This window comes from Bos taurus, chromosome 1 (genome assembly GCF_002263795.3).
Source record: "Bos taurus isolate L1 Dominette 01449 registration number 42190680 breed Hereford chromosome 1, ARS-UCD2.0, whole genome shotgun sequence".
Classification (NCBI taxonomy): Eukaryota; Metazoa; Chordata; class Mammalia; order Artiodactyla; family Bovidae; genus Bos; species Bos taurus.
The window spans coordinates 60,402,164-60,418,391 of record NC_037328.1 but is presented as its reverse complement, the minus strand read 5'-3'; the positions used below and the strand labels follow the sequence as shown (position 1 = coordinate 60,418,391).

At 40.2% G+C, this 16,228-nt stretch overlaps 1 protein-coding gene across 1 annotated transcript in view; it reads right to left on the bottom strand.

The window, feature by feature from the left end:
• Positions 1-10,614: 10,614 nt before the first annotated feature.
• The window catches only part of GAP43 (growth associated protein 43), a 101,103-nt gene continuing 95,489 nt past the window's right edge, over positions 10,615-16,228 (bottom strand). Inside the window, exon 3 of the mRNA NM_203358.2 lies at positions 10,615-11,309. Within this exon, the coding sequence (NP_976234.2) occupies positions 11,221-11,309 (89 nt within the window). The 3' untranslated portion in view covers positions 10,615-11,220. The remainder of the gene's footprint in view (positions 11,310-16,228) is intronic.

Here is a 16,228-nt window from a genome sequence, read left to right as displayed (position 1 = left end):
CTCCAGGGGAGTGGTCAGAAAACAGAGACTGAGTATGTATAAACAGGAGAAGTGGTCCTGATAATGGTTTTAAAGTAGCAGACGAGGATTTGAACTTAATAATACACAGCATGATGCAGAAGAAAAGGCTAGCAACCAGGAGAGAAAAAAACATGACTTTGCCTGTTCAGGAATACAAACCCCTTTACAGAGTAGGCCTAGGGGATTGGCTAATCATCCCTATTTTAAGTGATACCTTGGTTAAATGAGTTCTTCCTACATCTTAATTCCTTTGGGAAAAAAATCCAGGATAATTACTAGAGACAATTGATTTTTTTACAGCTGTTAAGATGAGGCTCCTGTGTTTTTGTTTTATTTACAATTTAAAAAATTTCTTATCTCACTTTCTATACCTTATTAAATTATATATATATATGTATATATATGTACATATATATATGATATGAATTTGAGCAAACTCCAGGAGATAGTGGATGGCAGAGGAACCTGGTGTGCTATAGTCCATGGGGTCACAAAGAGTCAGACACAAATTAGCGACTGAACAACAACAACAAATATATATATATATATAGACACACACATATACCATATACATATTAAACATGTATATATACATATAGACATGCATATATACTCATGTATACATGCATGTGATGCATTATGTGTATATATACAGTATGTGTATATATATGTATATATATATATATATATATATATATACAGTGTGCTGTTGCTGTTCAGTATCTAAGTCACGTCTGACTCTTTGTGGCCCCATGGACTGTAACCCATCAGGCTCCTCTGTACATGGAATTCTCCAAGCAAGAATACTGGAGTGGGTTTTCATTCCTTTCTCCAGGGGATCTTCCTGACCCAGGGATTGAACTCAGGTCTCTTGCATTGCAGGCAGATTCCTTACCACTCAGTCACCAGGGAAGCCCATATATACAGTATATATATATATATATATGTGTGTGTGTGTGTGTGTGTGTGTATACAGTGTTTGCCACTCTAAGCAAAAAATATTATACTAATTTTTATATCATTAAACACCCACTCATTGTAGCATAACAGTAACATACCCAGAGTAAATATTTAAAAATATTTGTTCAACATAGTTTGCTAACAGGAAAGGATTTGTGTTCTTTAAGATGTATAATTACTTTCATACCATATGCTCTTCTGATGCAAAATAAGGTTCGATTTTTGAAGGTGATACCTATGGTTTAAAAATTAGATCACATCTAATATCCCATTCTTTTAAACGCACAATATGCTTTATGTCTTTTGCTCAGAGCTTAGGGATAGGGAAAGTGTCATTGGCATCCCTAAAACTCACTTTCAACTTTAGCTATATATATAACTGGACATGGAACAACAGACTGGTTCCAAATAGGAAAAGGAGTACATCAAGGCTGTATATTGTCACCCTGCTTATTTAACTTATATGTAGAGTACATCATGAGAAACGCTGGACTGGAAGAAACACAAGCTGGAATTAAGATTGCCGGGAGAAATATTAATAACCTCAGATATGCAGATGACACCACCCTTATGTCAGAAAGTGAAGAGGAACTAAAGAGCCTCTTGATGAAAGTGAAAGTGGAGAGTGAAAAAGTTGGCTTAAAGCTCAACATTCAGAAAACGAAGATCATGGCATCCGGTCCCATCACTTCATGGGAAATAGATGGGGAATCAGTGGAAACAGTGTCAGACTTTATTTTTCTGGGCTCCAAAATCACTGCAGATGGTGACTGCAGCCATGAAATTAAAAGACACTTACTCCTTGGAAGGAAAGTTATGACCAACCTAGATAGCATATTCAAAAGCAGAGATATTACTTTCCCAACAAAGGTCCGTCTAGTCAAAGCTATGGTTTTTCCTGTGGTCACGTATGGATGTGAGAGTTGGACTGTGAAGAAGGCTGAGCATCGAAGAATTGATGCTTTTGAACTGTGGTGTTAGAGAAGACTCTTGAGAGTCCCTTGGACTGCAGGGAGATCCAACCAATCCATTCTGAAGGAGATCAGCCCTGGGATTTCTTTGGAAGGAATGATGCTAAAGCTGAAACTCCAGTCCTTTGGCCACCTCATGCGAAGAATTGACTCATTGGAAAAGACTCTGATGCTGGGAGGGATGGGGGCAGGAGGAGAAGGGAATGACAGAGGATGAGATGGCTGGATGACATCACTGACTCGATGGACGTGAGTCTGAATGAACTCTGGGAGTTGGTGCTGGATAGGGAGGCCTGGCGTGCTATGATTCATGGGGTCGCAAAGAGTCGGACACGACTGAGTGACTGAACTGAACTGATAATGTCTTCCTCCTCAGTAGACATAATGACCTCATCTCTTAGCATTTTCAGGGGCTTTTCCCCATGGCTTAGTGGTAAATAATCCACCTTCAATGCAAGGAAAATCCCATGGACAGATGAGCCTGGCAGGCTACAGTCCATAGAGTTGCAAAAATTTAGACACAACTGAGCACACACACATGCATTAAATCTTGAAAATATCAAATGAACACATTTGGAGGAAGAATGAGGATGCACTATATACCCTGGGCAGCAAATCACCATGCTTATGCCACAGATAGTGTGAAAACGTCCAGGGATCAAGAAACTATGAACACCTGGTGGGCAGTTACTGGGGCTCGGGCAAATATGGAGGGACTGATATATCAGGAAGCTTTTAAATTGTAGATGGCAGGAGCACCATTCAAACTAGCTTAACTAAAGGGAAAAAAAAAAAAGGTATTAACACATATAACTGAAAAGTCCAAGAATAGTACTTGCTTCAGGCATTGTTAGAACTAGGCAACCAAACAATGTTACCAGGACTCTGTCTCTTTCCATTTGGGGGGCAGGCTCTTTCCACGTGGTGAGAAAACAGTCATCATTTGTGAAATGCATTCACTTGTCTAGAAATCCTACCAAGAAAAAGAGTTTTTGGCAGAAAATTCCATGGGCAAACTGGCTTAAGTCACACGCCTGTGATTAAACCAATTACTGTGTCCAGGATATATATGATCTGATTGGCCAGGCCTGGTTCTTGTATCTATTCTACGTTGAGGAGGAAAGGACAAGGTTCAGAGTCAGCTCCCTTAAGACTAATCAGCATAGATTCAACAGAAGAAAGAGGCAGTCTATTGCCAGAGGGCTGGAAAGGGTGCCGGTGACCAAGAACAAAAGAGGTCCTCTGCTAAGTAAAATTATGAGAAAGTGGTCCATGGATAACTCTATTGTTTTATAAATGAAAAGGTGAAAAAGTATGTGTCAAATTTAGGTAAAACACTTAAATTTTTCTAATTAAAAAGTTTTTAAAAATTGGAATATAATTGCTTTACAATATTGTGTTAGTTTTTCCATAAAATGTGAATCAGCTACATGTATACATATATTCGCTCTCTCTTGATCCTGCCTCCCTTCCATCCCACTCTTCTAGGTGACCACAGAGCACCACGCTAACTCCCTGTGCTACGCAGCAGCTTGGCGCTAGTACTTTACACATGGTAGAGTATATATGTCAATGCTGCTCTAGATTACGGTTTTGAGAGAAGTGCATTCATTTCCATTTATTGAGATTCTTTTAAACAACCAGCAGTGTCTTGAGAGCTAGAGACAGAAACAGAGTAAGTTGTTAACTTTAGGAAGCTTATAGTCTAGTGACTGAAACTAGGTGAATAAAGCAACTGAGAAAGGATATAGCATTTTAACAGATTCTAGCAGAAATAGGACTTATCTCTGCTTAAAATATTTTCACAAGAAAGAGTGATAGAAAACATTGAGCAACCTGCTCATGGGAGGCTCTGATGAGAAGGTAATATTTCAGGGAAGACTTGAAAGAGCCACGTGAATATCTCAGGAAGAGCATTTCAAGCAGAGGGAACAGAGAGGGCAGAAGTGGCAACGTCAGGAATGGAGTAAGCACGGACAATGAGGAGGCCCCGGTGGCTGGAGTACTGGCCACCACTGAGTACCTGAATCAAGACTTCTCAGAGTTATGTGGCCACGGCTACCCCAAGTTCAGCATTGGATCTGCTATGTGAGAGTGCTAGGTTCTCGGGGAAATACTCCTCCTTCTTCTTGGACAAGGGGCCTGAGGTGCAACTTGGAGCTCCCATGAGAAGCTTCCAAAACTGAAGGAAGGGGAAAGGAGGTAGAGAGTGACCAGTGAGAACCAAAGCCCTTTCATTCATTTATTCATTCATCCATTCATACATTCTTGAAGCATGGCTTGCAGTATCTGCTTGCTAGTTTCAGGTACTTGTGTAACTACAATACAGGACTAAGCTAGACAAAAATCCCATAGCTAAGCAGTTTGCAGTCTGGCAGTTGTTTATGCAGACAGGCTGGGCTGTGTCAGGGAGGGAACGCAGGATGCCTGGTTTAGGTGTGCAAGGGCAGCACTGCAGAGTCACCGTCAGGGTCGGGGACCCCAGTACAGAGGCGAGGTTGCCTTCCTTCCCAGGTGGAGTGATGCTGGGAGGCTTCCCGCCTCTTGGTGCTATAAAAACTGGGACCCAAGGGCTGCTTTCCTCACCTGCTGCTCCTCAGCCCCTCCTTGCTTAATGAACACTTCTGGGTTTCCAGGCTTTGTCCTCACTCTACTTAATAAACGTTAGCTAAAGAGATGCACAACGTGAGAGTTGTGAATTCGTTTTATTTGGGGCAAAATGAGGACTGCCAGCTGGGAGACACTGCCTCAGATAGCTCTGAGCAGTGGTTCCAAAGCGCCAGTGGGGGAGGTCAGGATATAAGACTTTGGTGAACGGGGAGTTCAGTGCAATCAAGCGCTTCTTTTACAAAAGGTTTTTTGCTAGTCATGAGGAATGGATGTCACCATGAAGGGATTTAGTGCTTTTCTAGATATGAGGCGATGCAAGGATTGGGATCATGAAATCAGTTCTTGAAATGTCTAGCTATCTAAAGACCTATTCCACCAGTATCCTGGGAGAACAGAGTGCCTCACCCTCCACCCTGAATTCCCTTCAGGGAGTGTCGAAGGTCAGGAGCTGCAACAGCACAGGCAGATGGCAAAGGCCCTTGGTGGTGGTGTTCAGTTGCTGGCAAATCTTGGCAAGTGCCAATTGTAGTTGACATAAAGGAAGAGGAGGAAAGGCCATGAAGGTAGAAAAAACAGAAAAAGGCACGAAATTCTTGCTTTTGTTTCTACTCTGCATCTTTCTTTCCTTAATATAATGGGAAGAGGAAATTTTAAAAAGCATAATTCTTCCCTCCAGGCTTAAAATAAAAATTCTGAGAGACATAACCTTGTGTTTACTCCAATGCATGAAATGAAATATCTATCATCTTCTTATCTATAGTTTAAAAATAAATTTGTACCCACTGTGTACAATCAGTGAGCCCTTCATGAACATGAGTTTTGAAGTGACTGAGTCTGGCTTTAGAATTGTGCTCTCCCTGGCATGGGATAGATACAGCTGGCAAGGGCGGTGAAAGCCCAACAGGCATCATATATTGGTGGTTTGGTTTGGCAGCCCGGAGTTACTCTTGTTTACTTTTTGATTTATTTTCAGAATGTTTAGGTAAGTTATGTATTCTTTAGTTCATCCCAGCCCTGATCAGCTTGGAACCACTCCATCGTGTCTATATTTCTCAAGGAAACTTCTGGGAATATTAGACATTTAATTCCCAGGTCCTCAGGGGCCAACTCACTCTCAAGCCTTACAGTCCCTGGGTGTCATTGAGACCTCACATAATCACAGCTGCCCAACTGTCATTAGAAAGTGTTCATCTAGAAAACACAATTCTAGCATTCACGCGAAGAGTCGGACACGACGAGCGACTTCACTTTCACTTTTCACTTTCATGCATTGGAGAAGGAAATGGAAACCCACTCCAGTGTTCTTGCCTGGAGAATCCCAGGGATGGGGGAGCCTGGTGGGCTGCCGTCTATGGGGTCGCACAGAGTCAGACACGACTGAAGCGACTTAGCAGCAGCAGCAGCATTCCCTTTGGGAGAAGCAGGGCCAGGGATAGGGTGAGGTGCATCCAAAAATCAGTGAAAAAGATAAATAATACTTAATGCAAGGGCTTCCCAGTGGCTCAGCAGTAAAGAATCCTGCGATTCAGGAGACACAGGAATCACATTTTTGATCCCTGGGTTGGGAAGATCCCCTGGAGGAAAAATGGCAACCCACTCCAATATTCTTGCCTGAAGAATCCCATGGACAGAGGAGCCTGGTGCATTACATACAGTCCACAGCGTTGCAAAGAGTTGGACACAACGGAGCACATATACGCATTTAATGCAATATTTTAAAAATCAAAATTAATGTTAAAATGTCTATGATAAACAGATATTAAAATTTCAATAAAAAGTTCTGTTGTTTTTGTTGCTTGTGTGTTTTATGACCCTGCGTTATTGCATCCTGGGGCCAGCCCTTCCTCATCAGCCCTCAGCTCCCTGGCCTGGCATTGTGCCCCTTGTCCACTAGCAGGTGGGTTTGAGGGCTGATTGTGTGCCAACTGTTGGGGCAACGTGGAACTTTCTATAATATATATGTATAGTTATGTGTTTTATTATAGAGCTTATATTAACGTTCCTATTTGGTTCAAACTACAGAATACAGACTGATGTTTTAATGAGTGTATACAGAAATGCACATTTTTCATATTAGCTCAGGCTTCACTAATGCACAGGAAAACAGCAATGGGAACCGTTGACTTTAAGGTCTTCTCTTATTTAGCAGTCTGTGGTGTGGAAAACAGTTTACAAAATCATATGTACAGCATGAGCCTATTTTAGCCTTAAATATATGTCTATGCACACATATGAATATTTAATAAATACGTGAAGAATATATGGGAAGGGAGGAAGGCAGATAAGCAGGCAGACAGGCTATGTGAAGCTATATCTCTAAATGTTAACATGCTCAATTCTGGGTGGTAAACTGTAGATTATTTTTGCCTTCTTTTTTATTTGTATTTTTTACTTTTCTACGTTGAAAGCATATTATTTGAGAAATTAAGCAATAAAACTATTTTAAGGTTCTTATGACAATCCCACATGCTTTCATTGCCATGTTAGCTGGCAATGATTTTCTTTGTATGGAGGCATCTCACTTCATCAAAAATATATTTAGTAAGATACTGTCTGTGACACTAAATACGCTATAATTACCAACACGGATGCATACCTGTTTAAAAAAAAAATCAGGTAACCAATCTGCTAGAAAATATACATTCAAAATGCCCTTGCCAATTTAATCAAATTCCCCAAGAACTCTTAATGACTCATCATTCTCATAGCTATAATCTTTCCCTCTTTCCCTTTGACTGGGAATTTCTTTCTAGGAAGAAAAGACAAAAGTGCAATTATATACAAGTCAATATGTGACTGAAAAAGGTGGTCAGTGTGGATGCAGGCTTTTCCTGCATAAAAGGCAGGATGAGATTTAGGATGAGATTTAATCCCCTAGGGGAAAAAAGTAAAATTATTTTTAAATAAAAAAGCCCACATTTTTAATGTTCATTAGCTAGCATTTAGCTAGAAGGGTCACCTATCATTAAATTATTTTTATAGGCAGCTTAGCAGAAGCTGTGTTTCCATGACAACAGACAACTTATGGAAAGTAAAAAAAAAAGTTAATGGAATTTGTGGTGATCTTAACAATGCTCTATGGAAATCATTCATTAATCTGATTTTCCTATTGCTCAGGATTCCATGCCAATTGCAGAACCAGCTTTCCTGGAGCTGGCTCATGTTGGAAAGAATACATTTTTGAGAGCTCCAGCGTGCCTTTCCCTAGGGAGTTGAGATAGAGAGTTTGGTAATCCTCCCTTGATCTCTCTTATGAGCTGAATATGGGAAGAGACTACTATTAAAAGAAAACAAAACAACCTTCCCTCCCTCCCACCCACCAAAACAAACCAAAAAAGCCCTTAGATCACCTCAAGGTAACTATGAAATGTGTAGGTTTGGTCAGAACTGCAGGTGCAAGTTTTATCCTCATTCTCTTCTGGAATCCACATCAGAAGGCTTGTTCATGAATTAAATGTTATATGAGAAAAAGAGGAATCAGGCTGCTTTTTAGATTTTTGAACTAAACCACTAGGTGGATGATGGTGGTAAAGACTGAAAGATGAAAAAGTGTGAGCTGGGTGAGAGGAATAAAAGGTTCTATTTTAGAAACCTCTTCATCTTCAAAGAGATCAAATGTATTACGTCATGCTGGAACATTTTAGACTTAAATAATATAGCTCTGTCAAAAGAATTTATTTCATGCAGACATGGCCATGGTTTTGCTATCAATCTGGCCTGGTGCCCAGAATATGATCTTATTACCACCTGAAAGATTCACTTGTCAATGCTGAGGCCTTTTTAACTTGTCCCCAACCTAGCTTTTATTTTTTAAGCAGTAATCCAGATGTAGATGTTTTAGGATCATCAAATTCTGAACAGAATTTAGAATCTATTCGCCTTTGCATGTTGAACAGTCTCTGTTTCCCAGTATCAGCTGATTTTGTGTGTGTTGTGTATATATTTGAGTCACTTGTTTTGTACCAGTGTAACAGCTGCAGTTATCCCTGGCATGTCTTTCAGGATCATTACAAGCCTCTCTGATGTGTCTTCCCCTATTCTAAAATTTCTATTAAGGGGACAAGTTTTTAAAAACTAAATAAAAATCAGTAAAAACAAAATTCCAACTCTGACACAACAAGTAATACCACTGAACAGTGAATGTTAATATAGACTTAAAAGGTCATATTGCTATTGTTTTCAGTATAACTATAGATTCAGTCGGAGAAGGCAATGGCACCCTACTCCAGTACTCTTGCCTGGAAAATCCCATGGACGGAGGAGCCTGGTAGGCTGCAGTCCATGGGGTCGCTAAGAGTCAGACACGACTGAGCGACTTCACTTTCACTTTTCACTTTCATGCATTGGAGAAGGAAATGGTAACCCACTCCAGTGTTCTTGCCTGGAGAATCCCAGGGACGGGGGAGCCTGGTGGGCTGCCATCTATGGGGTCGCACAGAGTCGGACATGACTGAAGTGACTTAGCAGCAGCAGCAGCAGCAGCAGCATAGATTCAGTGGATGAAGTTTAGAATTATACTTTGAAGAAGGTAGATTGTGCCAGGTCAGAGGAATGCTGCTTTGAAGTATAGATTTGGGAAAGAAATTAAAACATTTACCCTATCAAAAAAACTTTGAGGTAAAGAATTCCTAAAGTAATATCTTGCCACTATGGCTCCAACCCACGGAAGACCTTTTTTTAAAATCCCTTCTCACATCTGATGAGACCATAATCAGATCAAGATTTAATTCCAGATACTTGCAAAGTCCTCTGTGGAAATCACACAAACTCAGAATAAATTAAAAACTCTTAAATCATTTTAATATGATGTTATTGATGGTTCCCTTTTGATATTTTTATGCTTTTGTTTTTTTTAAATCTCTTGGCATCTGAGATCTTAGTTCCCCAGCCAGGGATTGAACCCATGCCCCCTGCAGTGGAAGCTCAGAGCTGAACCACTGGACCACTAGGGAAGTCGCTGGGCTTTTTCTTACAGACCTTTTCCTTGTGCTTCTTCCACTTACTGTCAGTGATGAGGAAAGACCCCTTAACCCAGTAAGGACTCATCCTTCACATGACATCAGGTTTCTTCAGAGCATTAACTGGGCACTAGCTCCACACAAAGCTGAGAACTACCAACCTGTAGGTTGTATCTCCTAAGATCACTTCTTTCCATGATCTTCATTAATTTTAAGGCTTTGACACAATTTTTTCTTCCTTGCTGGGAAATTCTATGTGCAGATGAATGTAGGAAGCTGAAGGGAGTCCACTGGCGTTGTTTGTCTGTAAGAATCAAGGTCAGGGCAAAGGATGACATGTTAAGAACTTGTATCAGAATTGACTTAGGGAATTTAGAGGGAAAAAGAACAGCATCAGATGCTTCAAGATTTAGGGACGTTGCTTTGTTTCTGAAGGGAACTCTTTACTTCCTAGTAGAGGATATTAAAAAACAGAAACTGGAAGGATATTGGAAAAAGGTGGACGTGCTAAATGTACCGTCTCTTTGTATACTATCACCGCTGGCAGGAACAGTGATTATGACTAACCAAGAGTCTGTCAGTTGCATTGTGAAGGGATGAGTCTAACAGAAGCTAATAAACTGAGAAAATAATCAAATACACAGGTCAATACTTGGATTAAAAATAAATTATCTAAGCAAAAGCCTGGGGGTTTCTAAGAGTTATGCAGGAAGGAAACCATCATTTATAAAATGAGGAGACAGACCTGGGACAGATTCTTCCCTCACAGCCCTGAGAAGGACTCAATCTTGCCAACAACATCTTGATTTTGGGCTTCAAGCCTCCAGAACTGTTAGAGAATAAATGTCGGTCCTTGTTTAAGCCACCCAGTCTGTGGTACTTTGTTACAGCAGTCCTACAAAAATAATATGGCGCCCAACAGGCCCATTAAGGACCTACGCCATTTGTTCTGACTGAAGCCTTATGGCTTCATCCATCTTTTCTTTGTCAGGGTTGTTGGTATCAGACTGGGAGGTCAGAAATAAAAGATAAAATGTAAGAACCTCAGTGTGTCAACCCAACCCACGAGAAGGCAGTACAGAAACACAGAGCCATTGGAGTTTGATTACTCTCATGGTTTATTAATATTCAGATTGAAAAAGGAGCCGTAGAGCCGCAAGTTACGCTAATTGGCACATTTGCTTTATTTATTTATTTTCAAAACAAACTGGGTTTTTTGAATTTTTTTTTCCTTTTTGTTCATTCCATCACATTGAAAAGGAGGAAAAGAAAAATGGTTTTGAATTCACTCGATATTTTGGACTCCTCAGATGAACGGAACATTGCACACACACTTGGAACAGAGAGAAATAGAGAGGAAAGTGGACTCCCACAGGGCCACACGCACCAGATCAAAAAACTTGGATACAGTGCAAGAATTTCCCAAATGATTGGATCATCATTACCAAAAACTTGCCATAACAACACCAAGAAACAAAAATGTTTAAGCCACACTGTTTGACTTGGGATCGTTCCTGCTTTTTTTTTTTTTTAAATGTTTGCCACACAGAGAGAAAGAGGGCCAGTGGGTGGGAGAGGACAGACTCACAGACGTGAGCAGGACAGGAAGGGAAACTTCAGAGTGGAGTTAAGAAGAGGGTGAGGAGAGACAGGGTTCAGGAGAGGGGAGAGTGGGGACGTGGAAAGCCATTTCTTGAAGTTCAGGCATGTTCTTGGTCCGCCTCACGTTCTTCTCCTTTACCCTCATCCTGCCGGGCACTGTCCTTAGGTTTGGTTTCATCTACAGCTTCTGAGGAAGAAAACAGAGGGGTGGAGGGTGAGAGAAGGAGAGTTAGTATTTCGTCTCATATGCTCAGATGACAGTGCGATGGATTTCTTCTTTTCATACTGCTTCATAAAAGATTTCAGACATAAAGAGACTATTGCTATCTCAGTAATGTAATTTCCAGGTTCAGAAGAGGTTACCCCCAAGAAGTTGCTCAGTGATGTATAGGAAAGAGCTCAGGAATCAAACCATGATATCATGGGCAAGGAGTCCACTAAACAGAAATTACCATGGTCTGTAATCTCTCAGCTGTACAAACAAGGTGTCCACACATAGAGGGTCCACAACAATCTCGTATTTCTCTTTTTCTTTTTGCCGCATGGCATGTGGGATCTTAGTTCCCCAGTCAGGGATCGAACCTGTGCTCCCTGCATTGAAAGCATGGAGTTTCAACCACTGGACTACCAGAGAAGTCCTTGAGCTTGTATTTCTTTTGCATCAATGTCAGACTTATCAGATACTATTTGGATCATTCAACATCCATTTCAAATTTCTCACTCCTTATTTCTAATATTATAAAGGTTGGAAAGTACAATACTTGTCTTTGTACAATCCCCTTGGAGGTAGGGATGTTCATGTCACACAGTGATGGTCACTTAAGAGACAGGTTTCCCCAGGAGGACTCTAGAAGAGGTGTTTGCCCTTTGTTTTCTCCTATTCCTGATGACCGTGACATCAAACAATACCTGGTAGTGTAGCAGCCAGCCCGCGATCATGAAGACAAAAACTACACACTAAGGATGTGTGTGCTGAGTCGTGTCTGACTCTTTGTGACCCCGTGGACTCTAGCCTGCCAGACTCCTCTGCCCATGGAGTTTTCTAGGCAAGAACACTGCAGTGGGTTTCCATTTCCTTCTCCTGGGGATCTTCCTGACTCAGGGATCGAGCCCATGTATCCTGAATCAGCAGGGATTCTTTACCACTGCACCACCTGGAAACACTGAGCACATGATGATGATGAAGCAGAAAAGCAGGAAAAAACCTACTTGTGATGGACCACAGTACTTCCGGGACACTTTCCCTTAGACTTCTTCTTATTAATGTGAGACAAGTAACTCATCTCTTCAAGCCACTGTAGTAGTTTTTAGTTTTTTGCCATCAAAAACATTCCAGATGACTATACTTATCCATAAGGCAAGTGTGTTTTGCTAAATAAGAAATACTTTGTGCTTTTATAAAGGATCATTTTTTTCCTTAAGGAAGAGTTGATTTTCTAATAACTTGCTGTGTGGTTTTCTGACAGAACTCACAGATTTCGTATTATAGACAGCTTACTAATATGCCACCTAATGGAAAGAGAATCCATTCACTCTGATGTCACATCTGTTATTAAACTAAACTCCATGTGTTGGGATCCCCACGACTCCCCTCAGGTTCAGAGATTTGCTAAAGGACTCACCAGATTCAGCATATAGTTTTACTCATGGCTATTATTTACTAAATGAAAGAATATGAAGAGGAAAAAAAGCAGCACATGTACCCCAATATTCATTGCAGCACTATTAACAATAGCCAGGTCATTGAAACAACCTAAATATCCTCTGGCAAATGAATAGATAAAGATGTGGTACATATAAACAATGGGATATTACTCAGCCATAAAAAGGAACAAAATTGGCTTATTTGTAGAGATGCAGATAGACCTAGAATCTGTCTGTCATACAGTAAGTCAGAAAGAGAAAAACAAATATCACATATTAATGCATAAATCTGGAATCCAGAAAAATGGTACAGATGAGCCTATTTGCAGGGCAAGAGTAGATACTCAGACATAGAAAATGGACATGTGGACATGGCAAGGTGGGTTAAGGGGGTGAGATGAACTGGGAGATTGTATTGACATATATACATTATCATGTGTAAAATAAATAGCTAGGGGGAACCTGTTGTATACCACAGAGAGCTCAGCTCGGTGTTCTGTGGTGACCTAGATGGTAGGGGGAGATTCAAGAGACAGGGAATATATGTATACATATAGCTGACCACTTTGTTATGAAGCATAAACTAAAACATTGTAAAGCAACTATATCCCAATAATTTTTTTTTAAAGCAAAGGAAAAAGTTGTATGGGGCAAAGTTTGGAGGAACCCAGGCACAAGCTTCCATGAGCCCTCTCCCCATGGAGTCATGCAATATGTGCTTAATTCCTCATCAGTAATGAATTATGGCACGTGTGCAAATGTCATAGCCTAGGGAAGCTCTCTTAAGTGTACAAGGCCATGGTTTTTATTGAAGGCTAGTCATGTAGGCACCCTCTACCTAGCATATACCAAATCCAGACTCCTAGAGGAAAACAGATGTCCAGCATAAACCATATTGTTGGCACAAAGAGTTTAGGCATGGTAATGCTCTTAGTTAGGAAGTGGTGAGAACCCTCTCAAAATTCAAGTTCCCAGATACCAGCCAAGGAGTCAATTTTTCAAAAAATATTTCTAAGAATTAAGAGATGCTGAGACTAGAGAAATGGAAAACTTTTGGGAGACTATTAGAAGAGCTCATAAAATGTTTCTTTGAAATCAGTCAGCTACATATTTATATTCTGATAAAGCCAAACATTTATATCCAAACAAGACCATTGCTGCTAAATATAGTTTTTGGAATTTCTTCTTTAGAACATCTATCTAATAATATTCTTTTAAATCTCTTCAGTAGGAGAAAATGCTTATCTTTTTGAAAATAAATGTGTGTGTGTGTGTGTGTGTCTGTGTGTGTGTTTTAAGAATAAATAAATTCCAGGTCTGGTAAACAGCAACTATGATAGGTCGTTTTATCTTATGACTTGTTTTTGATCAAAGTTTTAAAGTCTGATCTATTTTGTGGGGTTTGCAAAGACTATCTGCAACTATTCATAGAGATTTTTTAAGGCTATTCCCTCCAAGGTGACTTTTGAAGAACCAGCACACTGATCACATTTTCCAACCAAAAGTTTTGGGTGAAAACTAACTCAATTCTGATCTTCATAATACTCTATGTACCAGCAGTGTGCCTCATGGATCACAGAATTCAATGCTTTAATGGACCACTTAATTTTCTACCAGAAGAAAGCTTCCAGATTCATTTGTTAGATCTTTTTGTAGCAATTTGGAATTCTTTCAGATAATTTATTTAGTTCCCTAGCCCTGCCCAAACCTTTGGAGACTAAAGATATGCCTATAGTGCTTTACTGTTCTTACCAGTTCCAAGAAACAACATATTTAATGCCGTCTCCAAACTGCAAAGAAAGAGAATATTGATTTGAACTGTCTAGAAGAACATAAAAGATTGACTGCAGGAGCAAGAGAAGACTTCAAACCTCTCTTACTCAAAAACTTGGGAGCTATTATATATGACTTGAAGGAGGTTAAGAAACCCAAAAGATCAGAAAGTAAGCAGGATAGGTGAGAAGAGAGGTATATTTGTGGAAATAAAAGAACACAATTCAAAAGGGGAAATCAAAGGAACAAAGATCCAGAAAATTCTGAGAAGCAGCCAAACTTTCGATCCACTTTTGGAGGTAGAATCAGGTTAAATCTTTCCAAATTCCCTCACTTTCTCTTGTTATCCTTTGCTTGGGTCCAGGAGGAAAGGTTAAGCTGGACATGCATCTGTTCATTGTGACAGGAAGTCACTGCGGTCTGTTCCCTATTAAAAGAGCCTCAATATCTACATATCATTTTCTCTTAAATGCTTCAAACTATTTGAAATATAATTATTCATTTGGTTGTTCAATAAACTGATTTTGAACACTTGCAGTGTGCCAGACATTCCTCCAAGTATTGAGAAGAAAAGTGAGAAAACCAGAAAATATCCTTGTTCTTGTTTAAGACTTTAGTATTAATACCATTAATAGGCAATGACATTCATAATTATAGGATGTTGGCAGTGAGAGGGACCTTTAAAATCTTCAAGGGTAATGACAGTATCTTCTGGTCAACTTTGAATGTCCCATGTCCAGCACTGAACCTCTCAGAAATCACCATGTTCACTAGCAATCTCATGAATTTTGTGATTTCTGTGTTACCTTAAAGAGAGTAAGTTAACATTATAGACAGTAAAGCCATGTATTCTTCATGTTCTAGAGTTGAAAGGTACTTCAAAAGGGAAGAAAGAAATGTGTTCATTCATTCATTGATTTATTCAGTAAAAGGTCCTGGACCTTTATTACACACCATACACTGTGCCATGCATTTCAAATGCAATGCATTGCAATGGCGATACAGCAACTAAAATACCAAGCAAAAATCTGCCTTCTTGGAATTCATATGCTAGTAATTATTTTCATGTGCTTTGTTTGTGGGAGAAGGGCTGGTAAAGGAAACAGTAATATCTAGACAAGACAAGAGCAGCCTAAAAAGACATATTTTCTCCTAGGCCACTTCTCCTGGACTTGCAAAGTTGAATATCTCTAAACAATATCATAAAATTTGAAATATGTAAAACTCTAGTAGTTTTCATATTCTTGACCCGCAACTACCAGTCCTAAGAAAGATCAAGACCTCATTAAGACAGTAATAAAAATCAAAGTCATTTCTACATCCATCTGGAACTGGGTGGTGGTTGCCTTAAACAAGTAAGGGGACCCACGTGGATGTTTTCACGGTGGTCCTTGAAATAGGTATGTCTAACCGGCTCTCTGATTCTTGCTGAAAATAGTTTCCGGAAGCAGCTCCTGCCTTTGTGCATTCCATTCATTTCCTGGAAAGGGTGAGAACAGCACGCCTGCAAGTTCTGTTGGTGAGCAAATACCGGGAGCATATGCAGCAGCGGCTGCTTGTGTGCTCAGCCAGGCGCCGGCTGCAGGGCTGAGGAGGGATGGCGGCGCTCCCAGCTGCCAGTGCCTACGCTGCACTCTAATGGCCCTGTTTACTGGCACTGGTCCAGGCCCCTCCGCAGCCCTACATTAC